The sequence below is a fragment of the Poecilia reticulata genome, chromosome 17, assembly GCF_904066995.2.
Source record: "Poecilia reticulata chromosome 17, P_reticulata-male-v2, whole genome shotgun sequence".
Classification (NCBI taxonomy): domain Eukaryota; kingdom Metazoa; phylum Chordata; class Actinopteri; order Cyprinodontiformes; family Poeciliidae; genus Poecilia; species Poecilia reticulata.
Window position 1 is genome coordinate 3,018,919 of NC_088846.1, and position 20,663 is coordinate 3,039,581.

The following is a 20,663-nucleotide window of genomic DNA, read 5'->3' on the forward strand; positions in this document are numbered from 1 at the left end:
TGATACATACATACATACATACATACATACATACATACATACATACATACATACATACACACACACACACACACACACACACACACACACACACACACACACACACACACACACACACACACACACTGTGGTTTTCAAATGTCTTAAAAGCCCTTGAACTTTTCCGTATTTTGTCACATTACAACCTGACTGAAGATAGGAATCTTGCTTAAACAGCCTTATCAAATTATATAATCTATGACTAGATGTAAATGATAGTTTTCTATAAAAGGAAAGAATAACCAGCTTTGTCCAAGCTCCACCCAAAAAAAAATCCACCTTCATGTGGTGGTTTAAATTGCCCCGGTAAACCACACGCAGAAACAGGCGGACTGAGAGCAGGGAACTATCTCTATTTTTCTCTTTGACTGTTAAACCGTGGGAGCGCTCTAATTGGCGGCCGTAAAACGAGAGGAAGTAGTTTGTTCTCTCAGGGTCTCGTTGGCAGAGAGTCGAATATAATTAAGTGCAGTTTTGTGTTCAGACGTCGGTGTGCTTCTTTTAATTTATTTAAGAAGAGAAGTGTCAACATTTAGTTTAACAATGACTTCCTTCAACAAAGGTCCCGCCTATGGGTTATCTGCAGAAGTGAAAAACAAGGTAAGTGCGGTGTGTGTAATAATTAAAAACTAACTCGTAACAAAGTTTTCTTTCCGTTATTTACACGCACGTGTAGTTTTCATGGAACGCGAGTTGCGAAGTCACCTGGCCTCCATTTTGCCACTCGTGGCCAGGTTTAGAGGTGGAGGTGAAAAGGAGACAAAAGCCTGACATGAAAGTTAATTTTGTCTTTTTCTCTTCTTGTCGTCGAGAAACTAAACTTTTTAAACAACTTGAAATAACGTGTAGTATTAAGATATTGAAGTTAAATTTCATTGTTTCTCATGTTTACGATAGTAAGTCTTAAAACCTATGGGCGTTGCCCATCGTGGCAACCAAGTTTTGTCGTGGCAAAAAGTTATCCCGCTTCCAGCACTTTCTTCCCCGCGTGCAGCCAACTGCCCTGCATTGTGACCCGCATTAGCAGATAATGTAATTCACCTATTAGTCCCTGTTATGATTGTCCGTCATAACCCTTTGTAAAGTATGTCTCTTTTTCTGAGGTTTTCTCACTGCTCCCTCTCCAGTCAGTGCGTTTCCGTGCTGTTGGTCGTCATTTTTTAACTTCTTCTCTGCGGTCATATTTCTAACCCCTGACTCCCTCTGTGAAAATGTCTGTGTTTGTGAAACGCTTAACAAAATGAATCCACTAATGTGTAACTTAAGCGGCCTTCATGAGGGAAGCTCCTTGTTTATTTAAGGCAGCCTGCATACCTCTTCATCAGGAAGTCTGAAAAGTTGGCTTCATTTCGGTGAAGTTCTGTTTGATTGCTTTTAAGGAATCCGGACCATCAGGTCCAGTAAAATCTAAAGTACTCTGGACCAGTGGTCCCCAAACTACGGTCCGCGGGCCGGATCCGGCCCGCCTCCACATTTGGTCCGGCCCCCTGAACAATACCAGAGAGCATTTAGATTTTTTTTCATATACCGTATTTTCTGGACTACAAGCCGTTTATTTGTGGATTTTTCATCAACCACCAGGGGGCTCTTTAGCAGAAAGTGAATCATTGGAAGTCTGGTTACTTGCGCGCCAACATTGAGCCCACAAGCAGCAAAATGAGTAAGAAACAGATCAGATGTCTTTGGAAAGTTTCTTTTCAAAGGGGAAAAGGCCCAGAGAAGAGAAAGGAGAATGGATTTATCCCGGACCGGTAGGTGAGTCCCACATTACAAGCCCACTCTGCATAACATGCGGCGACCGGCTGCTAATGAGACAATGAAGCTTCAAGCTGCTTCGCCACGTAGAGACAAAGCAGGCTGTGGATATAAGCAACACCTCCGGTGTTAATGTCTCTCATCACTCCCAGATGGGACCGCCTCGTTGCAGAGAAACAAGCTCAGTTAGTCCCATTAGTCATTATCGTGAGTTAAAATTTTCACGGAAGTAAAATGTTCGTTTTTGTGGCGCTTCTGTATATTATTTTGAAGGGATAAACGTTACCATAGCGACCAGAGTCAGAGCGTTTGGGCAGTGGTCAAGAGGAGAGGAGTAGAGCTTTTGAGTCTTAAGTCTGGTTTAGACAGCAAAATTTAAGAATTGTCAGCCGATTCTCCAAATCTCTGTGATGATCGAACCTGTACTGATAAAAGTACAGGTTCGATCGGTTCGTGTTCAGCCACACGGCGCAAACCGATTCCAGTCACGAACATCCCGATTCCAGAGGATAATCCAGTAAAAAAAAACAAAATAGCGAGAATTTAGAATAAGCAAACACGGATGACGATGTAGAAGCAGTAGTGATAGTTTGTGGAGTCATTTTAAGAGATAAAAGATGTAATAAAAAGAAAAGGGGGTGGATGAAAGACGATGGGAGCAGCCGCTCTATTTGCTGCACTATGATTTGGAGGTGTATGTTTTTTCATAGTTAACATGAATAAACAATAATGACATTTTAGATTTAATAATAAACATTTCCACATATCATCTCCGATATCCACCTGACTCTTAGTTGCGCGATATGTCAGCTGTTTGGGATTCCCCTCTGTTCTGACGTCACTGCGCTTTATGATTGGCTACCTGTCACATTCAGCAGGTTGTATTCGTTCCCAGTCAGGGAAAACCCCACAGGCTGCGATAAAAGGGCCAAGACAACCCAAATAGGGCATATTCAGTACTTAATGGGAACACCAACATGTAGAAGCCTTATCTGACTGTTCGCCCCCCCTCCCCTCTCCCGGGCCGCAAGAAAATTTCCAAGTCTTGACGGTCCACGGTAATAAAAAGGTTCCACTGATTTAGCACATGCTAGTAGCAACACGAAGGATCAGCACTTTTACTGTTACCGTTACCGTTCGGAAACTACCGTAATCAGTTCTGTTAAATCTTGGCAACTTTTTATTTTTCAACCATAATAAATGTGATATTAATGGAACTGTTATGACTCAAATTTTGGGTGTCCGCTCCCTCTGCCGCTGCTACATCGTTGTGGAAAACCTAGCGCGGCAGAGATTTCCAAGGTTTAGATGTATGGAAGCCCGTTTCCGCCACTCCGTAAAAAAAAAATAAACTCAAAATAATGAGATACTATCTCATTATAATGAGATAATTATTATTTATTTATTTTTTATTTTTTTTTGTAACAGTGGCGGAAATGGGCTTCCATATAGATGTGTATGTTTACTGGTTTAAAAAAACAAAAACTTTGAGGTTGTGGCTTATAGTCCGGTGCGGCTCATAGTTCGGAAAATACAGACTATAATCCTTCCTGGATTTTTTTCTGTGAAGAACCCAGAGAGAGTTATTTGATTGCACTTTCTGGAAAACAAAATATTTTTACATTTAGGTACTCCTGCAATCGTCACACTTTTTCTGTTACAAACTGACTCCGGCCCCCCACCAGAGAAGGAAAAAGTTATGTGGCCCTCACAGGAAAAAGTTTGGGGACCCCTGCTCTGGACGATCAGACGTGGGCGGGATTATCATTAAAGACAAATGACATTATCAGTGCATTGTTATTTTATTTTATTTATTTATTTTTGGCATGATGGTCCTGCTTTAAAACTGTAGTTTCAAATCTGGGTTGAATTAATCAAGTAAGCTTGGCATCATCTGAAAACCTATCACACTATATTTCTCTTGTTTTGGTTTGAATACCTTGTACTCTTATTAAATGTTACCTCTCTAATCCAACCAGAATAATTCTTATGAGAATCCTATATTTACTAACAGTATGCCAAGCATAAAATAGGAATGTACGTTAAATTGCTTTAAATAAAAGTGTGAGTGATGGCCAACATAGATGACACTAGCAAAAAAATACTCCCGTCCCCTCCCCATGAGGCCACCCTGGTACCAACTTAATGGAGGTTATCCTAGAAATGCATTGTTGTACATTAAATATACTCTAGAGTAGGGGAGAGTGACATAGACATAGAATTTTATTGCAGTATTAAGTAGTACTTTTGTGACAATGGTAAAAATTATAAAAACTATTTTTTGGTAGCTGTATGGTTGTGGCTGCATGGCACAGCATTGATAGCACCACAAACTACTCTTGAAAAAAATCTGCAGGACATGAAGTGTTTTATATCATTAAACTGCACACAGTAACTGCATTTAATCATATTTTCAAATTTACTGATGTTGAGGCTCTTGTAGAACAAATGGTAAAAATAAAAATTTCAATAATACTTTAAATTTAATTCTTTAATATGATTAATTGAAATTTACTAAGACAAATTAAAATTCTTTTCAAGGTAATTTTTTTTACTTGCGAACTGCAAATGATGACCTGTAACTGGTTGTTGGTTCTGAGGACTGATCTGATACAAAGTGGTTTAGATTGTGACAAAAGTATTGAAATTTAAGATGATTGAAATAATGTAAGGTAATCTAGTCTCTACTTGGTGGTTGTTTTTTTTTTTTTTTAGATTTGAATTATAAATTTTAAATCTAATCCTTATCTTAATTCCTTAGAAGCAGTCAGTTTGAATTCATTCAGTCAGACGCTGACTTCAATGTCACTACCAGCTGATGCTGGAGATTTGGGCATGCTTTTCATCATGTTAAGCAGCACGCCATGAGGAATTTGATACATGTTGCGTAATTACTTCATCCCTGGGTCGAATTAATCAAGTAACCTTGATTCAAGGTTACTTGAAAACAAAACATCTTTTGTTTTAATGACTGAACCAGGCTGTATAAGTTCCACTTCTTGTTGTGAAGACTTTTCAGTTTTTCGGTTTTTCCTGTCTCTTTCCAAAGACTATAACATACCTCCACATCCCTCAGATATTTTTTCCATCTGTTTTCTTTGGATGTGGCCTTGTTTGGGAGAAGGGGTCAAAGTCCCCCTCCATATCCCTCTCTCTTGTCTTCAGCAGAAACTATGCGGATTTCCCTCTGTCTCCTGCTGCCTCTCTCCTTGCTCATTGCAGTGGCATTTCCTTTCATAACTCAGAAATGCGAGGCTTTTAAAAGATGAACTGCCGTTTTTCACAAGTTCACACATTAAAGGTAATTGACGATGTTTTTTTTGTTTTTTTTTCGGGGGCGCTAAAATAAAACAAAGTGTAAAATTTGAGCGTGGTGATGATGTTACCGTTAGCTACATTTAAAGGAAGACTACCTGATGGCTTATTTGGGATTAAAGGAATCGCACCAAAGTGGGAATCTTAATTTCTCTTTGTTTGGCATTGGAGGCAGAATGAGTTTGTGGTTAAGACAATTTTCTCCATCTCCATGGAACAGCAGATGAAAATGGGATATAAATGAGAAGTTTGGACCCTTTCCCTTTGGAACTGCCTTAACCTTCCTCTGGTGTTAGCTTTCTCCTGCCATCTGTAGTGTTAGCGGGTCATTTTGGACCCGTGTATTAAATCAGCCATAAAATGCCCTAAAAACAATCTTTTATCATCCAATGTTTTTCTTAACTCTTGTTTAGCTGGTTGGGCTCCCTTATCCATGAAAAATTTGGTTTTAATATTTTTTTGTGGCCCCCTGGGCCTTTGTTTTAACAAAATACCCCTCGTTTTCAATGTCTAAAAATTGGTCAAATGAACCTTAAGAGAAGAAGGCAACAAAATAATCAGTTGTTCTGTTACCTGAGTGTAACTGAGAGATATTAAAACACATTTCTTAAATGTTCAACAAAAAAAAGATTTTAATTTTAATATTATCAAATATAGCAACATCTATGGTGTTTCGGGTCATTTTGGACCCGCATATATTTACTTCAAGAAAAGGGCAAAAACAAGTCTTTTTTTTCCCACACAATAGAACTTTAATACAATATTTAACAATATGAAAAACAGAACAGTCATAAATAATAACAAATTACAATAAAACAAAGATTTGCAAGGTCAAATAAACAACCAATTGAGAAAATCACATCAAAAGAAATCAAGTACTTGTTCTATAAATACTCTGTGCAAAGAACATGCCTGTGTGTGTGTGTGTGTGTGTGTGTGTGTGTGTGTGTGTGCGTGTGTGTGTGTATGTGTGTTTAGATGCATGTGTTGCAAACAGTGACACTTTTAGTGTGTTCTTTACAGATATATTTGTTGCAGGTGAAGCACACTATGTAGGTTTTTCTGTCCATATTGCTAGGGCAGACCTGACACCTCTTTCTTTTTGAGCGAGGTGGTCTCACTGGCATTGTGGCTGTGGATGGAGTGCTTGAGGCAGGGCTGGCTGCTGAGGGGGAAGGTGATGCTGATGCTCTTCTTGTTGCTGTGGATGTGGATGGCGTGTTTGGTGACCACTGCAGCTGTCTGACCAAGTCTGCAGCAGCTGGCTCTCGGGGCACCCGTTCCCGTTGCTCAATGTGCGGCTTGACAACGGAATTCCCGAGCTCCTCAAGAAACATTCTCCGCTTGGTGTTTTGGGTTGAATTCCACCCTTGGTGAATTTGGGTCCACAACACAAATGCATTGTATGCAGAAACACTGAGGATGTTGTAAAACACAACCATTGGCCATCTCCTGGTCATTCGCTGGCAAGTGTAGGTGGCAGTCAGCTTGTCCAGATTGTCCACTCCTCCTTTGTTTTTGTTGTAGTCCAGGATGATTATGGGCTTTTTGTCACTTATCTCCATCGCTAAAATCCTGTGTGTCCTCTCCCTCATTTGCAGCAAAGATGTGATCCAAAGCTTCATTTACAGTGAATCTTCTCCTCATTGTTGCATCCTGTGAATTGGAGATGTGTACTCTGCAAGTCACCACGTCTACACTCAAATGGCTTGACAAGCCTGGAAATGTCTCCCTTTGTTTGTTCTCGCAAAAAGGCAAAGAGAAAAGCCCCTAAATGAACTTCAAGTGGTTGGAGGAAGAGGCTGTTGGTTGATTGTGTGTTTATGATTTCATTTTTGGCATTTTTTTATTGTTTTATAATCGAAAATTTTAACCGGGTCAGAAATGACCCGAACACCACAAAAGTCATTTTTTTCACCAGAGCACTTTATAATTTAGTAAAAAAAAAAAAATGTATTTTACTTTGTTTAAATGGAAGTCCCTGACAAAGTCAAAAAGTTTCAACGCAAAAAACAAATGTATGAAGTACTTTTATGCATGCTAAAACTCAAAACGGGTCCGTAGGGACCCTAACACCATAGGAAGGTTAAACATACATATGAGTTGTTCTGTGAGAAGTTTAGTCTGTTAGCTACAGTAACCTTTTTGCTTATTGGTGCAGGACGTGTTCTCTCCCTGGATCAGCACGCCGAGTCCTGCTTCTTGTTGCTTCATTGAGCTTTTTTTTTTTTTACTCTAGCGCTGAGGGCTAAATTCCTAGTGCTCAGCTTGTCACTGTAAATTACATCTTCCAGATTCTTTGTGGGCAATCCAGCTGGCCACTGTTGTCTTTAATAGGTGGCTATCTGAAGGAAGGGAGTTTAATTAGAAAGTAGCTGTTCCTTAGAGTGCAGCCAGCTGTGAGCTCTTTTGTGGTGTTGTTGGGCCTGGAGAGTCTGTGCGCATGCACACACACACACACACACCATTCAACACCTTCACTGGGGGAGCAGAGTTGTTGATCTGTTTCACTCTTTGTCTCCCCTGTTCCACTGCTCCTGTCACTGCAAACCCAACCACTGTTTATGTGACCACAGTTGTCTTCCTGCAGGCCAAACACTGGCTGCTGTTCTGCTTACTGTCTCAGTGACAAATAAAAATCTTAGAAATCAGTAACCACTCACACTCCCGCCCCGTTTTTAGCAACTTGGCTCTCTGTGGTTCTCAGGAAAACGGAGCAGCTTAGCAAACAGGAAATCAGTGTGTTGCGTTTTCCTTTATTTATGTGACAAACCCCTCTATGGTCACTGCTGTGAGCAATGAGGCAGATGTCTTAAAGGGGCAGTATTATGTAAAATACACTTTTTTGAGCTTTACATTGTGTTATATTGTTGTCTCATCAAAAATATGAGTGTTTCTGTGATTCTTTCATGAATGTTTGAGAAATGCTTTAATCTCCATGGCAGCTGGGCAAAAATGCCTGGTTGGACCTAGCCCCACCTTCAAGGTGCAGCTCCTCCTGCAGACCGAGAGTCCAGACTCTCTGGATGAAGCAAAGTGTAGAACAAAGAGCTGGTTTTTACAACTACTTACCAGTACAAAACTGGTAAAAATGTTGTTAAAGAGTTAACAGAGGAACCATGTCGTGATGACTTCCTGTTTAAGAGAAGTTTTTAAAGAGACAGTGGCCCAACTGCAAGGCTATGAATTACAATATAAATATTTTTCATTTTATATATACAGCATTTTATAACTGAAGTTAATATAGTTACTTTGCCATAAAATGATGCTGTAATTCCCTCAAAGCACATTCAGACACAAGTGGGTTCCTCCAGCTGATGAATTTATAAAAAATTCAGAACATAAAAACTGAATAAAACAAACACAATAGCAATTTACTCTTGAGAAAATAATACAAATACCGATCTTCAGCCCCTGCAGACTTATTAAATACACATTAGCATCTAATGAGTGATTCCATCAAGCGAGGAGGAGATCATGGTGGAAATTAGGGGTGCACTCATAAACTTGGCCTGATTTTCTTCATTTTGAGAGATCGACCAATATTTACAAGAAAAACTGATTGTATCCAATCTGAAAATCGGCCACTGTCATCTTTTGCTCTGCAGTGACAGAGGGCCATTTGAGGTTCCGTCTGCACGTGTGCGGTTAACAATCACTTCATGGTTGCCTTGGGGATCTTTTGCTGTTTCAGTGACTTTTTAGAGAAAATTGATATCGGACAAAATCGTCAGTTTTTTTTTTTTTTTTTAAGATTAATGATTGGCCATAAAACTGCAATCGGTGTATCACTAGTGGAAATGAATGCTTTTAATCTGCTTATAAATACAAAACTGCATTTACTGTTTGAAAATCTGGAACTGTCTGAACGCATATTTGACCTCTGACCTTTGCCTGGCCAGATTGCACAGAAGTATGACCCTCAGAAAGAAGAGGAGCTCAGGATCTGGATCGAGGACATCACCGGCTGTCCCATTGGACCAGACTTCCAAAAAGGCCTGAAAAATGGAGTCATCCTGTGCGAGTAAGTGGCGCTCCCAGGAGTTCACCATGCCGAGCCTCAGGAGTCGTGATTGTCTTTTTTTTTACTTGATAACTTCCTTCTCTTTTCTCCAGCCTAATCAACAAACTGCAGCCAGGCTCTGTGAAAAAGATCAACCAATCAGCTCTGAACTGGCATCAGGTGAGTTGGCTGGCAATTAATCTGCTTTTCTTCTGAACCACTGCAAGGAGTGGCTCCTTTACAGAACAGAAGGCTGTTTGTTACACAGCTACAGACAAGACCATTAACAGTGCTCCAAGTCATGCCTCGTCATGATGGCTTCCTGCTGATTAGTTGCAGAACTGGCTTTCTGTCTGAGCGTTTTGTTAAAGTAAAGAACTCATACAAAAAGTGGAAATCTTGAATAAACATTGGATTTGGTGTGGTCCTAGTTGGAGAACCTGACCAACTTCATCAAAGCCATCACAAAATACGGCCTGAAGCCTCATGATATCTTTGAAGCCAATGACCTGTTTGAGAACGGCAACATGACGCAGGTCCAGACGACGCTGCTCGCCCTCGCCAGCATGGTGAGTCCTCAACTAACCTTCACAAACGCCTTCTACACCCATTATGTCTTACAAGAGGTCCTGTTTAGTTTCAGTCCATGCTTTAGTTTAGTGCTGGATCTAAAGCAGTGGTTCTTAACCTTTTTTGAGGTACCAAACCCATCAGATTATATGCGCATTCACTGAACCTTATTTTGTGATAAATAAAATGATTTTTTTTTTTTTTTTTCCAAATTCAAAACATATGGATGACCCAATGAGTATAGTTGGGTCACTTTAAGAAGATCACTAAGTCTTCTTAAAAGGTAGAGTCTCTGAGAACAATTCTTCAAAATATAGTCAGTATTTTCAGCAAAGTTGAGCTGACTGTCCAGGAAACGGCCAAAGTTATTTAAAATTTGCCACAGTTTCAACAGGTTGGCCATCAAGAGAAACTTGAACCACTTTAAGGTCTTGTTTAGGTCATTTAATTAGCTCGACATTCTTAAGAGAATGAAAAATTAATAATAAATGAGACTTTACGGTATTCTGATTTAGTAATGTAATATTAATTGTGTTACCACCCCCACGCCACTAGAGGCAGTAGCAAGTCTGAAAAGATGCAATTATGGTGCAGATTTAGAAGTACACTGAAGGCTACAGATTTTAGTAAAAACTGTGAGCTTTGCTGAAGTAATTAAAGACACAAGTTCAAATCCATGCAGAAAGTGGAACTCATTCAATCAGTGCTCCTCTGCAGCATTGATTGGCTAAACAATGTAACGTGATCCTCTGCAACAAGTGATGGCAAAGCGGGGCGCGTCATCACGACTTTACACAAATGTGTCTTTACCTCAGGCAGAGGCTCCGCCGAACCCCTGAGACCGACTCATCGAATGTAGGCATCTAAATTTCAAGTCTATAAAAAGACTTGTGTGTCCAGATTTAGATTTTTTACTTCTTTTAAATTTGAGTTTATGTTACTTTAAATTTTCAGTTCTAGCTGAGGAATTGCTGTGCCAAAAGTAAAGATGGTGGAGCAAACCCACCTGTTGGGGCTGCTTTATTGCCCAACATTCAGCCTTTTCCACAAACCAGTGAAAGGAAAAAAAGACTTATAAACTTTCTTTGGTTTAGGGAATTAAAATGAATACATTGTTGAGCCATCTGGTCATTAAGAAGAGCCTTTATTTAAACTAGCGGTTCTCAACGTGGGCAGTACCGCCCCCCAGGGGGTGTTCAGTGGATGGCAGGGGGCGCTGGCAGACATTTTTACAAAAGGGGGGCGCTGGGATGCCTTTGGGGGGCGTTTGGTCGAAGGTAAACTTTACACCTTAAATGCACAACAATGCCAGTTTAGACTTTGAGCAACTTGGTAAAACTGTATTGTGTAACATTAAACCATGCTTGGCTGCAACTGTATCGATGGCAGCTCTTCTTCTATTCAGTGTTTGTAGCTTCTGTTAGCTTCTTGGCGCAGCTCCGTTCTCCTGCTACTGGTAGCTAAAATCACGATACCCTCACTGTGTATCCCTCTGAAAAATGAACCAATTTAAATAAAGAAATAAAGAAATCCCTCCATGGGTGATACCACAATAGAGCGTTCATTTTATAGCGTTAACACCGGTGCTGTAAGTGGTCCGGTATGAAACGGGGGTGATGGAACAACACAGCACTTTTAAATTTCAATAATCAGAATGAAAAAAAAATTTCCATCGTTTTAAAAGGGTTATGTCAGTCTGCCTTTTCCCCATCGATACGCTTCCCGCCCTGCACCTTAGGGGCTTAAAAAAAAAAAACCGAGGCGCACATTGCGCTAAACTCTGAAACAGGAGAAGCGGGACATAAAACAGAGCGACGAACTAGATGTGAATAAAGGCATAAAAACAGAGAATCCGACGCTGAACAGTGAAAAAAATCACATGATGTGAAACACATCATGATGATCAGGCGGCGCAGCAGGTGATGAGATTACTGATGATTAGCATCAATAAACTATAAAATAAATCTAGCAACAGGAAAGCAACTAAAGTGGACATAGCCATAAACCAAGAGAGGATAAAACTAATCAAATAAAACTAAATGGAAATGAATGAAGAACAAAATGCAAGAATAAACTAAGAAACTAACGTAAATACAGAGGAATAAACTGGTATGGCAAGACCTTTCGAGCAATAATTAATACAAAGGACAGAATGGCAAGAATAAACAGACACTATTTCCAGATAAAAGGTAAAATAATATTGTTGAAATGTCATGGGTTTGTTGAGACCACATCTAGTACTGAGAATAAATATATTTTACAGACCATAACAGTAAAGAACTGATCACTTATTTATGTTTTTAATTAGATTTGATATATTTCTTAAATATTATTTTTCATGTCAGTGTTAATGTTATGAGGCTGATGACTCCATGACACTTTCAATTTGACTCAGTAGGATTTGATTAAGAATAAGATTTGTTCTTTGTAATTTCTGTCCAGTAAAACCATTAATCAATAGACAGGTCTATATAAAGATATAATCCATGTTTCTGTCTCATATTTGTATGACATTAAAAGGATCTGGAACTTTTATTTTTCCACTGAAAGCTCTGGTTTGCACAATAAATGCCACGTGGGTGAAGTTTTATGGATAATACTCTGATGTCCCATTCTCCTGAAGGCAGCACAGTGGTGCACCACCAGAAACTGACAAACACTCAAGAGAAGAAGAGTTATGATTAATGTAGTTACAGTTCTATCCATGTTTTAATGTTGCAGAGCTCAGTCGTTTGCAAATAGTTCAAAGTTTAAACTGGGATTGCTGTACATCTTTTATCTGCTCATTTGTGTAATATTTAACACCTAGAAAATGGCAAAGAATAAGAATATTTTTTCCACTCTGACTGGCTGCTGTTAGACATACAAATTTTGTTTGTTGCATTTTTCGTAGACGCCTGTGAAAATAATTTCTATTCGCCTGGCTTTTTTGTTCTCTGGGAAATAATTTTTGATGATAAATACAGAAACAAGCATAAAAATCAAAACATCTACAATAGTGATAGTAATATTAATGATAAAATAATAGTCAGTGCAAAGTAGCCTGCAAATTTTTTGGTGTGGGGCGGTGAGGGACCTGGATAAAGGCGACAGGGGCGCTGGGCCAAAAAAGGTTGAGAAAAACTGATTTAAACAGATTAAGGACAATGACATGATTAAGCAAATGGTTGGCTTAATCCTGTTAGTAACCAATATGATGCTGACTGTACAGACACATTGCAATGTGATGTCACAATGGCAAACTCCACCCCACCCCCCTCAGTTATGCTAGCTTGACTTTGACAACCTTAACATGTAGCTGTACTGCAGAATTCAGTGTGTTTTGTTTCAGGGGGAAAAAAGGCAACCCACAAGCTAACTGACAGATCATCAGCAGAGCTGGTGTTTAAATTATCGTATTTTCCGCATTATAAGGCGCACCTTCAATATATGGCCCATTTTAAAACTTTTTTCATATATAAGGCGCATAGAATAGACGCTATGGTTACGGTTTCCACCTGTTCCGTATTGAACATGATTTGTTCCCTTCTCTACAAATGTGGATGTGTAATAATAAAGAAAAGTCCCCGAGTACTTTATATAGTAGGCTGCCCCAGTCATTGTTTCACTCACGGTGTTGGGATATTGTGCCCAACTGCTTTCTGGGTAACACAGACCAACCGACACGCTGCCGCCGCAGTCCCGGTTTCTCTTCCCCTGTCCCCCCGGCTTTAAATGTATAGGGGCTGGTCCCTAACCCTAGTCGAAGCACCCCGGATGAATATCTAAAGCCACTTTGTTGACATAAAGAATGTCAACAAAACAGTCCGACTCTGGTCGGCAAGGAGAGCCTTCCGCGACTGGGCCAGTGCGTGGCCGGACGATGGTCACCCTTCTCCGTTCGCGCACAGCATGTACGTGGAGAACATGGTACTAAAGTGACCTGTAGATGACCTGATTATCAGGTCGGTAGGTAGATAGGCCACATAGAAGATGGTGGACGCTGTTACGTACGACTCGGCGCTCTATGAGGTGTCTACATATTAATGTCTATGGGTAGATAGGTCAGTCAAACTTTATTAACAAACCATTTTGTTGACAACTATCCCAGCATGCACCGCGTGCTTCTTCTTCTACGGGTGAAAATGAAGTCGGCGGCTGCTTACCGTAGTTGCTAGACCTGTTGTCACTCAATATTGGTCCATATACACTACTGATCAAAATCTTAAGACCAGTTGAAAAACTGCAAGAATTTACATTTTGCACTATTGGATCTTAAGAAGGTTCTAAGTAGAGCTTCACAATGTTAAAAGAAGAAATCGGTGGAAGAGTCAAAAACATTTGAGCAGGGAATTAATTGAAAACTACATTTACACTCAAACATGAGTTTTTCAGCCGATCAAAAGTTTAAGACCATAGCTCAAAAAAATCTGAAAACCCCCAAAACAGAAATAAAAGTGTCAAAAAAAAGGACTCAGTAATGAGTAGCTCCACCATTCTTGTTGATGACTTCAAACAATCGTTTAGGCTTCATGCCAGTGTTTCCAGGAGGCTAATGGGAACGTTGCTCCAAGTGTTGAAGATGGCTTCACGAAGGGCTTCCACTGTCTGAAACTGGTGTCCATTACCATCCATCCCTAAATGTTCTCAATTGGGTTCAGGTCCGGGGAACAGGCAGGATGGTCCAAAAAAGTAATGTTATTCTCTTGGAAGAACTCCTTTGTTAGATGGGCATTGGGAACTGCAGCATTGTCTTGTTGAAAAACCCAATCATTACCACACAGAGGAGGGCACTCAGTCATGAGGGATGCCCGCTGCAACATCTCCACATAGCCAGCTGCTGTTTGACCCCCTGCACAACCTGAAGCTCAATTGTTCCATTGAAGGAAAACGCACCCCAAATCATGATGGCGCCCCCACCACTGTGCCGCGTAGAAAACATCTCAGGTGGGATCTCTTTGTCATGCCAGTAATGTTGGAAGCCACCAGGACCATCAAGGTAAAAAAAAAATTTCTCATCAGAGAAGACAACTTTCTTCCACCTTTCCCATGTTTGGTGCACTAAACGGGCAATTTTGTGGTGTTGAAGAAGACGTGGCCTTTGAAGACTTTTTTTTGTTTCTGAAGCCCTTCTCTCGCAGATGTCGTCTGATGGTTATTGGGCTGCAGTCAGCACCAGTAATGGCCTTAATTTGGGTAAAGGATCGTCCCATGTCTTGACAGACAGCCAATTGGATCCTGCGGCTCAGAGCTGGTGAAATTTTTTTGGGTCTACCACTTGACTTTTTTGTTCCATAACCCTCAGGATCATTTAAAAAATGCAAAATGACTGTCTTACTGCCTCCAACCTCAGCATCGATGGCACGTTGTGGGAGGCCTTGCTTATGCAGCTCAACAATCCTACCACGTTCAAAGTCAGTGAGCTTTTTTGCTTTTGCTATCAGGAGGTCTTGACAGTGTAAAGACTTGACAGAAAATGATATGGAATCCAGATTTTTGCACAGCTTTTGGCTTTTAAAGACTATGGTTTTAAACTTTTGATCAGCTGAAAAAAACATGCTTGAGTGTAAATGCAGTTTTCAGAAAATTCCCTGCTCAAACGTTCTTGTTTCTTGCACTGATTTTTTTCCTTTAACATTGTGAAGCTCTACTTAGAACCTTCTTAAGATCCAATAGTGCAAAATGCAAATTCTTTCAATTTTTTGACTGGTCTTACGATTTTGACCAGGAGTGTATGAGGCGCACCGGATTATAATGTCGGCTTTTGAGGAAATTTAAGGTTTTTAGGTGTGCCTTATAGTGCGGAAAATACGGTAGCTAACAAGTTGCCGCTGTCTTCAGATGATCACTTATTAATAATAGTTAAATAAACATCATGCCTGAAAACACAATACTGCAACAGATTGAATGTTCTGTTCTTTGTGTGGGAAATGTTTCACAACAATGCAATTAATCTATTGGGATTAATTGCAAAGAAATATACAGTCAATTGCTATGGCAACAAGTCTGTGTGGCGCAGCTGACACTGAAAGCAAGAAGAGTGCAAATGGCTTTGTGTTATTTTTCCCATCCCTGTGGTGCTATGGCAGCATGTATAGTTGCAGTGGCCCACAGCTCTCTATTTCAGTGCTATTCTTTTTTTCTTGTAATTTTTCTTTAAAAAATTTGGAAATCTGTTTTGTTTTTTTGTTTGTTTTGCATGACTTTTTGTGATTACAGAATTGTGAAAAGCTTGACATATTGCATAGGCTAATTTTTGCCTATGCAAAAATTAGCCTATGCAATTTTTGCATAGGCAAAAATTGCCTATGCAAAAATTAGGCAATTTTTGCATAGGCATAGAGGATTAATATTCATTACAACAGCAATTGACTCTCATGCTCAAACAAATAAAACACCAACACGTATATTTAACATAAGTTACTAAATGAGTACATGTTGGTTTTTGTAATTCATAGATGTCTTAAATCTATATCATAATGGTGTAAAATGAAACTTGCTGCAATCCCATTAGTCGTAATCAACTTGGTTAAACACAAGTACAAGATAAACCATTTTACAGTAAAGTAGAATTATTTTCAGCTTTAAAGATGTTTTTATAATGGATGTTGGAGTTCAGATGTCAGCATTGTAGTAATTGGAGAATATGGCAGTAATTTTGGGTGTCTCTGTTCTGGCTTTAATGCGTCTCGTTTGTTTGTTTTTTTTGTTGTTGTTTTTTTACTTTGTTTTCCCCTCTGCTTTAGTATGAATGTAAGAACTCCTTGAACTTTTTTTTTGTCCTCTGCCAGGCTAAGACCAAGGGCTGCCAGTCCCGGGTGGACATCGGCATCAAGTATGCAGACAAACAGGAGCGGATGTTTGACGAGGAAAAGCTGAAGGCTGGACAGTGTGTCATCGGCTTACAGGTGTGTATTAGTTAGTAGCACCTCCCCTTATTTAGAGTTGGTGTTTCCCATGACTGAATGCATATTGGTATGCAGTGACTGTTACTGTCTTTGGAAAGCAACCTGCATCTGGGTTTAGATTTTCTCTTGAGATTTTTGTAGAGAATGTTTGAGTTGACATGCCCTCATCTCTTGCTGCACAGTGTGAAAAGAGAATAGCTCCTGACTTCATAAACAGCCTGTTTCAGTAGCTGCTTTACTCGTTCTGGTAATGCTTTGGTTTATTGCCTCGTTGCTAAGGAACTTGCAACTTGGAACTTGTTACTTGAACTTGTCAAGTGACAAGTTCAAGTGACACTGCAAAAACTTGATCTACAACTTATGTTTTCAGCATGCTTAGGTGCGGTGTTGTAACAACAGCTGACTGAAACTTGAATCATGCATTAATGGATTAGTGAAGTGTTTCTCAGCCCTGGTCCTCAAGGCACACTGACCTGCTTGTTTTAGGTCTTTCCCTGTTTCAGCACACTTGATTTAAATTGATGGCTGATTAACAAGCTTTTTCTGAACTGTAATCATTTAAATTGGGTGTGTTAAACACTGGATTAGTGGATAAACAAGCATCACATTTCTCCACACTTCGAATACTGCCATAATCCAGCCCATCCTGTCTGCTTTAGCTCCTGTCTTCTGCCCTTCCCGTCTGCAGATGGGGACCAACAAGTGTGCCAGCCAGGCTGGGATGAATGCATATGGCACCAGGAGGCATTTATATGACCCAAAGGTTCAGATCCAGCCCCCCATGGACAACACCACCATCAGCTTGCAGATGGGAACCAACAAGGGAGCGAGTCAGGTACTGCATCACTGCCTCATTATGCCACTGCTCTTGGGCTTCAGGGGAAGTGAGCATAGAGAAGAGGGGTCGGTATTACCTAAAAATATGATCATACTCCACATTTTCAGCTTTTTTTTTCTAATTGGATTTGGCCAAACAAACATGTAACTTCAAAACTAATTTTTTTTTTTCATTTTCCTTAAACAGCCACCAGAATGAAAAATATATCTGTATAAAAATAAGTCAGACAATACGTTGTCACAGAAAACATCAAATCTAGGGATGCTCCGATCAGGTTTTTTGCTGCTGATTCCAATACGATCATCCATGAGGCCGATCTTTGCCGATCACTGATCTCTGCCGATGACCTGGACTGGCTGTTAATTTTTTGCTTTAGGTATAAATGCTGCTATATGAGCTGGCAAAATGGAAAAATGATCTGGCAATAAATGCACCTAATTTAGAAATAAATTACAAAATACTTGCAGGCACAGTACAGCAGCTATTCAGTCAAAAGGACAACTGAAAAACCTGCTATCAGTATAACAATATTTAACAGTAAGGTTCTCAACAGCTTAAATTATACATGAGTGAAATAAATCTAACACTGCCTGCCTAAAATAATGTCAAGAAAAATACATATTTATTCAAAGTCAAATGCAGGTTGCGTCAAAATTAAAAATACTGAGCTAGTGAATCAAAACTTCCGGAGAGCGCCTAGCTGATTAATGCTGGTTATGACTGGTTTTTTCTGACTGAGTGGAGTAATTCTGCAGAACACAGTGAGGAGACATCGATTTTTATTTTTTTATTTTTATTTTTATTTTTTTCAGTGATTATCTTTCATGGGGGCTGCACAGTGGCGCGGTTGGTAGAGCTGTTGCCTTGCAGCAAGAAGGTTCTGGGTTCGATTCCTGACCCGGGGTCTTCCTGCATGGAGTTTGCATGTTCTCCCTGTGCATGCGTGGGTTCTCTCTGGGGATTTCCGCTTCCTCCCACAGTCCAAAAACATGACTGTCAGGTTAATTGGTCTCTCTAAATCAGTGGTCCCCAAGCCACGGCCCATGGGCCGGATCCGGCCCGCCTCCACACTTGGTCCGGCCCCCCGAACAATACCAGAGAGCATTCAGATTTTTTTTCATATATTGTATTTTCCGGTTTATATGTGTATTTTTCTTCAACCACCAGGGGGCTCTTTAGCAGGCAGTGTGTCCTGTAAACTGTGGGTGTCTGTTGGACTTTTAGGGAACTGCTTGACTTTTATGTTATTTAATCAGTATGTTTGCTAGCGGTAGAGCAGATGAACACACGTGTTTGTAATGAACGCCGCATTCAAGTAAGTAGCAGCTTATAGCCTACTTCAAAACAAGCCTTTATGTCAACATATGAGGAATTTATATGTTGAAGTTACTTTCCCTCAATGGAATATATACTAGTCAGACCCAGTGACCGTTTCACTAACGGTTTTGCCCATGTGCTTTCTGGGTAAAAATCAATCGAGAAACGCGCGCAACAAGAGACGGTGATCAGCGATCACCGATCAAACACTTTTTCACGGAAAACCGATCAATCAGCACACCTAATAAAATCCATAACAATATAAATATAAGCTAATTTTGCCCAACTAAAAAACTGTGTGAATAAAATACTCAAGTACTCATGAAACCAACTGCTTGTGTACTGTATTCAACTTTAGTTTTACAAGATATTCATGTTGCCCCCTCGAAACTAAGTCTTGTTTTTAATGTTAAAGGAAATCTTCCTCTTAAAAATGCTCAACACCAATATGTTGCATAAAAACCTGCAAGAAGTAAAAGCTTATGTTCACTTCCTATTGGTCAGGCACTTTAGTCACTTTCATTTTTTCGTCTGTCTTGCATCTCCGTTGAAGCAGCAACTGTCAGTGTTCTGGTTTTTAAATTGCTGCAGCCTGGATGGAAAATGATTCTGTCATGTTTTCCCCCAGGCTGGGATGACTGCTCCTGGGACCAGGCGGGCCATCTATGACCAGAAACTGGGCACAGACAAGTGCGACAACAGCACCATGTCCCTGCAGATGGGGTACAGCCAGGGAGCCAATCAGAGCGGCCAGAACTTTGGCCTGGGACGGCAGATCTACGACTCCAAGTACTGCCCCGATGCTGGAGAAGTCCCCGATAATCAGTATGATGCCGGCAGCGGACGAGAATACTTCCATGACTACCATGACGAAGGCTTACAGGTATACACGGAAGAGGAGCAGGTGCTTTATGACGACAGGACAGGTTATTAAAAGGAGGGAAGTGATGTTAGACAGCATGGAGGCAGGCGGACGTTTTTTTTTTTATATCCACAGGATGTTGAGCTGCCTTTTCAGGTCCCATCCTTTTAGTATTGTATGAATTTGTCGTTGGCTCTAATTGATACACATATCATGATGAACTGTATTTTTGTGATTCATCTTTTTTTATACTTAAAAATATATAGTGATTCCACTTGAAAACCAATGGTTTGACTTGGTTTATTGTTTAGCACCAGAAAGTTGGTTAAAGTACAAATCTTGTTGGAACAGTTCTGTTTTTTTTCCTATTCTTACAAACGTCTTCCTTTCTTATCTTTAGTGCAGGAAATTGTTGCTTTGTTTGCATAACCAGTCCAAGTGGACAAATGTTTGTTTTTTCTTTGGACCAGAGGCAGCACGAGTTTCCAACATTCCAAGCAACAATACTGGATTTATTGTTTTTCAGTGACTGTTTAAGTGAATATTTCATGAACAATGGTTGACATACGAACAATCCTAACATTATGTTTGATCATTTATGATGCTATTTATGCTGAGTCTGAACATTGTTTGCTTGCAATATTGTTGTCCATAGAAGAGAACTAAACATGTGAAAGTGGTTTAATAAAATGTATACATTAGTTGTGGTCCTTTTCTTTCTTTTTGTAATGTCTGAACTCAGGTTTTTACCCAAAAGCAGGAAAAACTGGAATGTCCCGTTGCAGCACAACTTCCTAACCCAGCACTTTAAAAGGCTTCAGTTATTTATTTTTCATGTCTTAGGTTGAGTATTTTTCTAGAAACTAATGAAACTTCTTCATCCCAGATCAGTTAATTTCCTTTAACACTTAACTGCAGGATAGATGAACAAAAAGGTACATGTCTGTGAAAAAGCATACTCCTTAATTTCTTTGTCACTCTGGGTTGTTTCAGATTGCTATACATTTTAGATAACTGGAGTAAATGCCAAGGGTGAAGCAATTGATAGTTGAAATATTTAAATTAGTGAGTATATGG

General features: G+C 39.9%; 1 protein-coding gene across 1 annotated transcript; it reads left to right on the forward strand.

The window, feature by feature from the left end:
• The first annotated feature begins 437 nt into the window (after window positions 1–437).
• On the forward strand, window positions 438–20,287 carry cnn2 (calponin 2). The gene is made up of 7 exons (XM_008433441.3): window positions 438–639; window positions 9,012–9,133; window positions 9,226–9,292; window positions 9,544–9,681; window positions 16,453–16,569; window positions 17,258–17,404; window positions 19,353–20,287. Exons 1-7 carry the CDS (start codon window positions 583–585, stop codon window positions 19,656–19,658), a joined length of 954 nt encoding a protein of 317 aa, XP_008431663.1. The 5' UTR covers window positions 438–582; the 3' UTR covers window positions 19,659–20,287.
• Window positions 20,288–20,663: the final 376 nt, after the last annotated feature.

Coding starts and splice junctions, on each gene's coding strand:
- cnn2 (XM_008433441.3), top strand. CDS start 583: ATGACTTCCTTCAACAAAGGTCCCGCCTATGGGTTATCTGCAGAAGTG. Junction 16,570..17,257: donor AGTGTGTCATCGGCTTACAG/GTGTGTATTAGT, acceptor TCCCGTCTGCAG/ATGGGGACCAACAAGTGTGC. Junction 17,405..19,352: donor CCAACAAGGGAGCGAGTCAG/GTACTGCATCAC, acceptor GTTTTCCCCCAG/GCTGGGATGACTGCTCCTGG.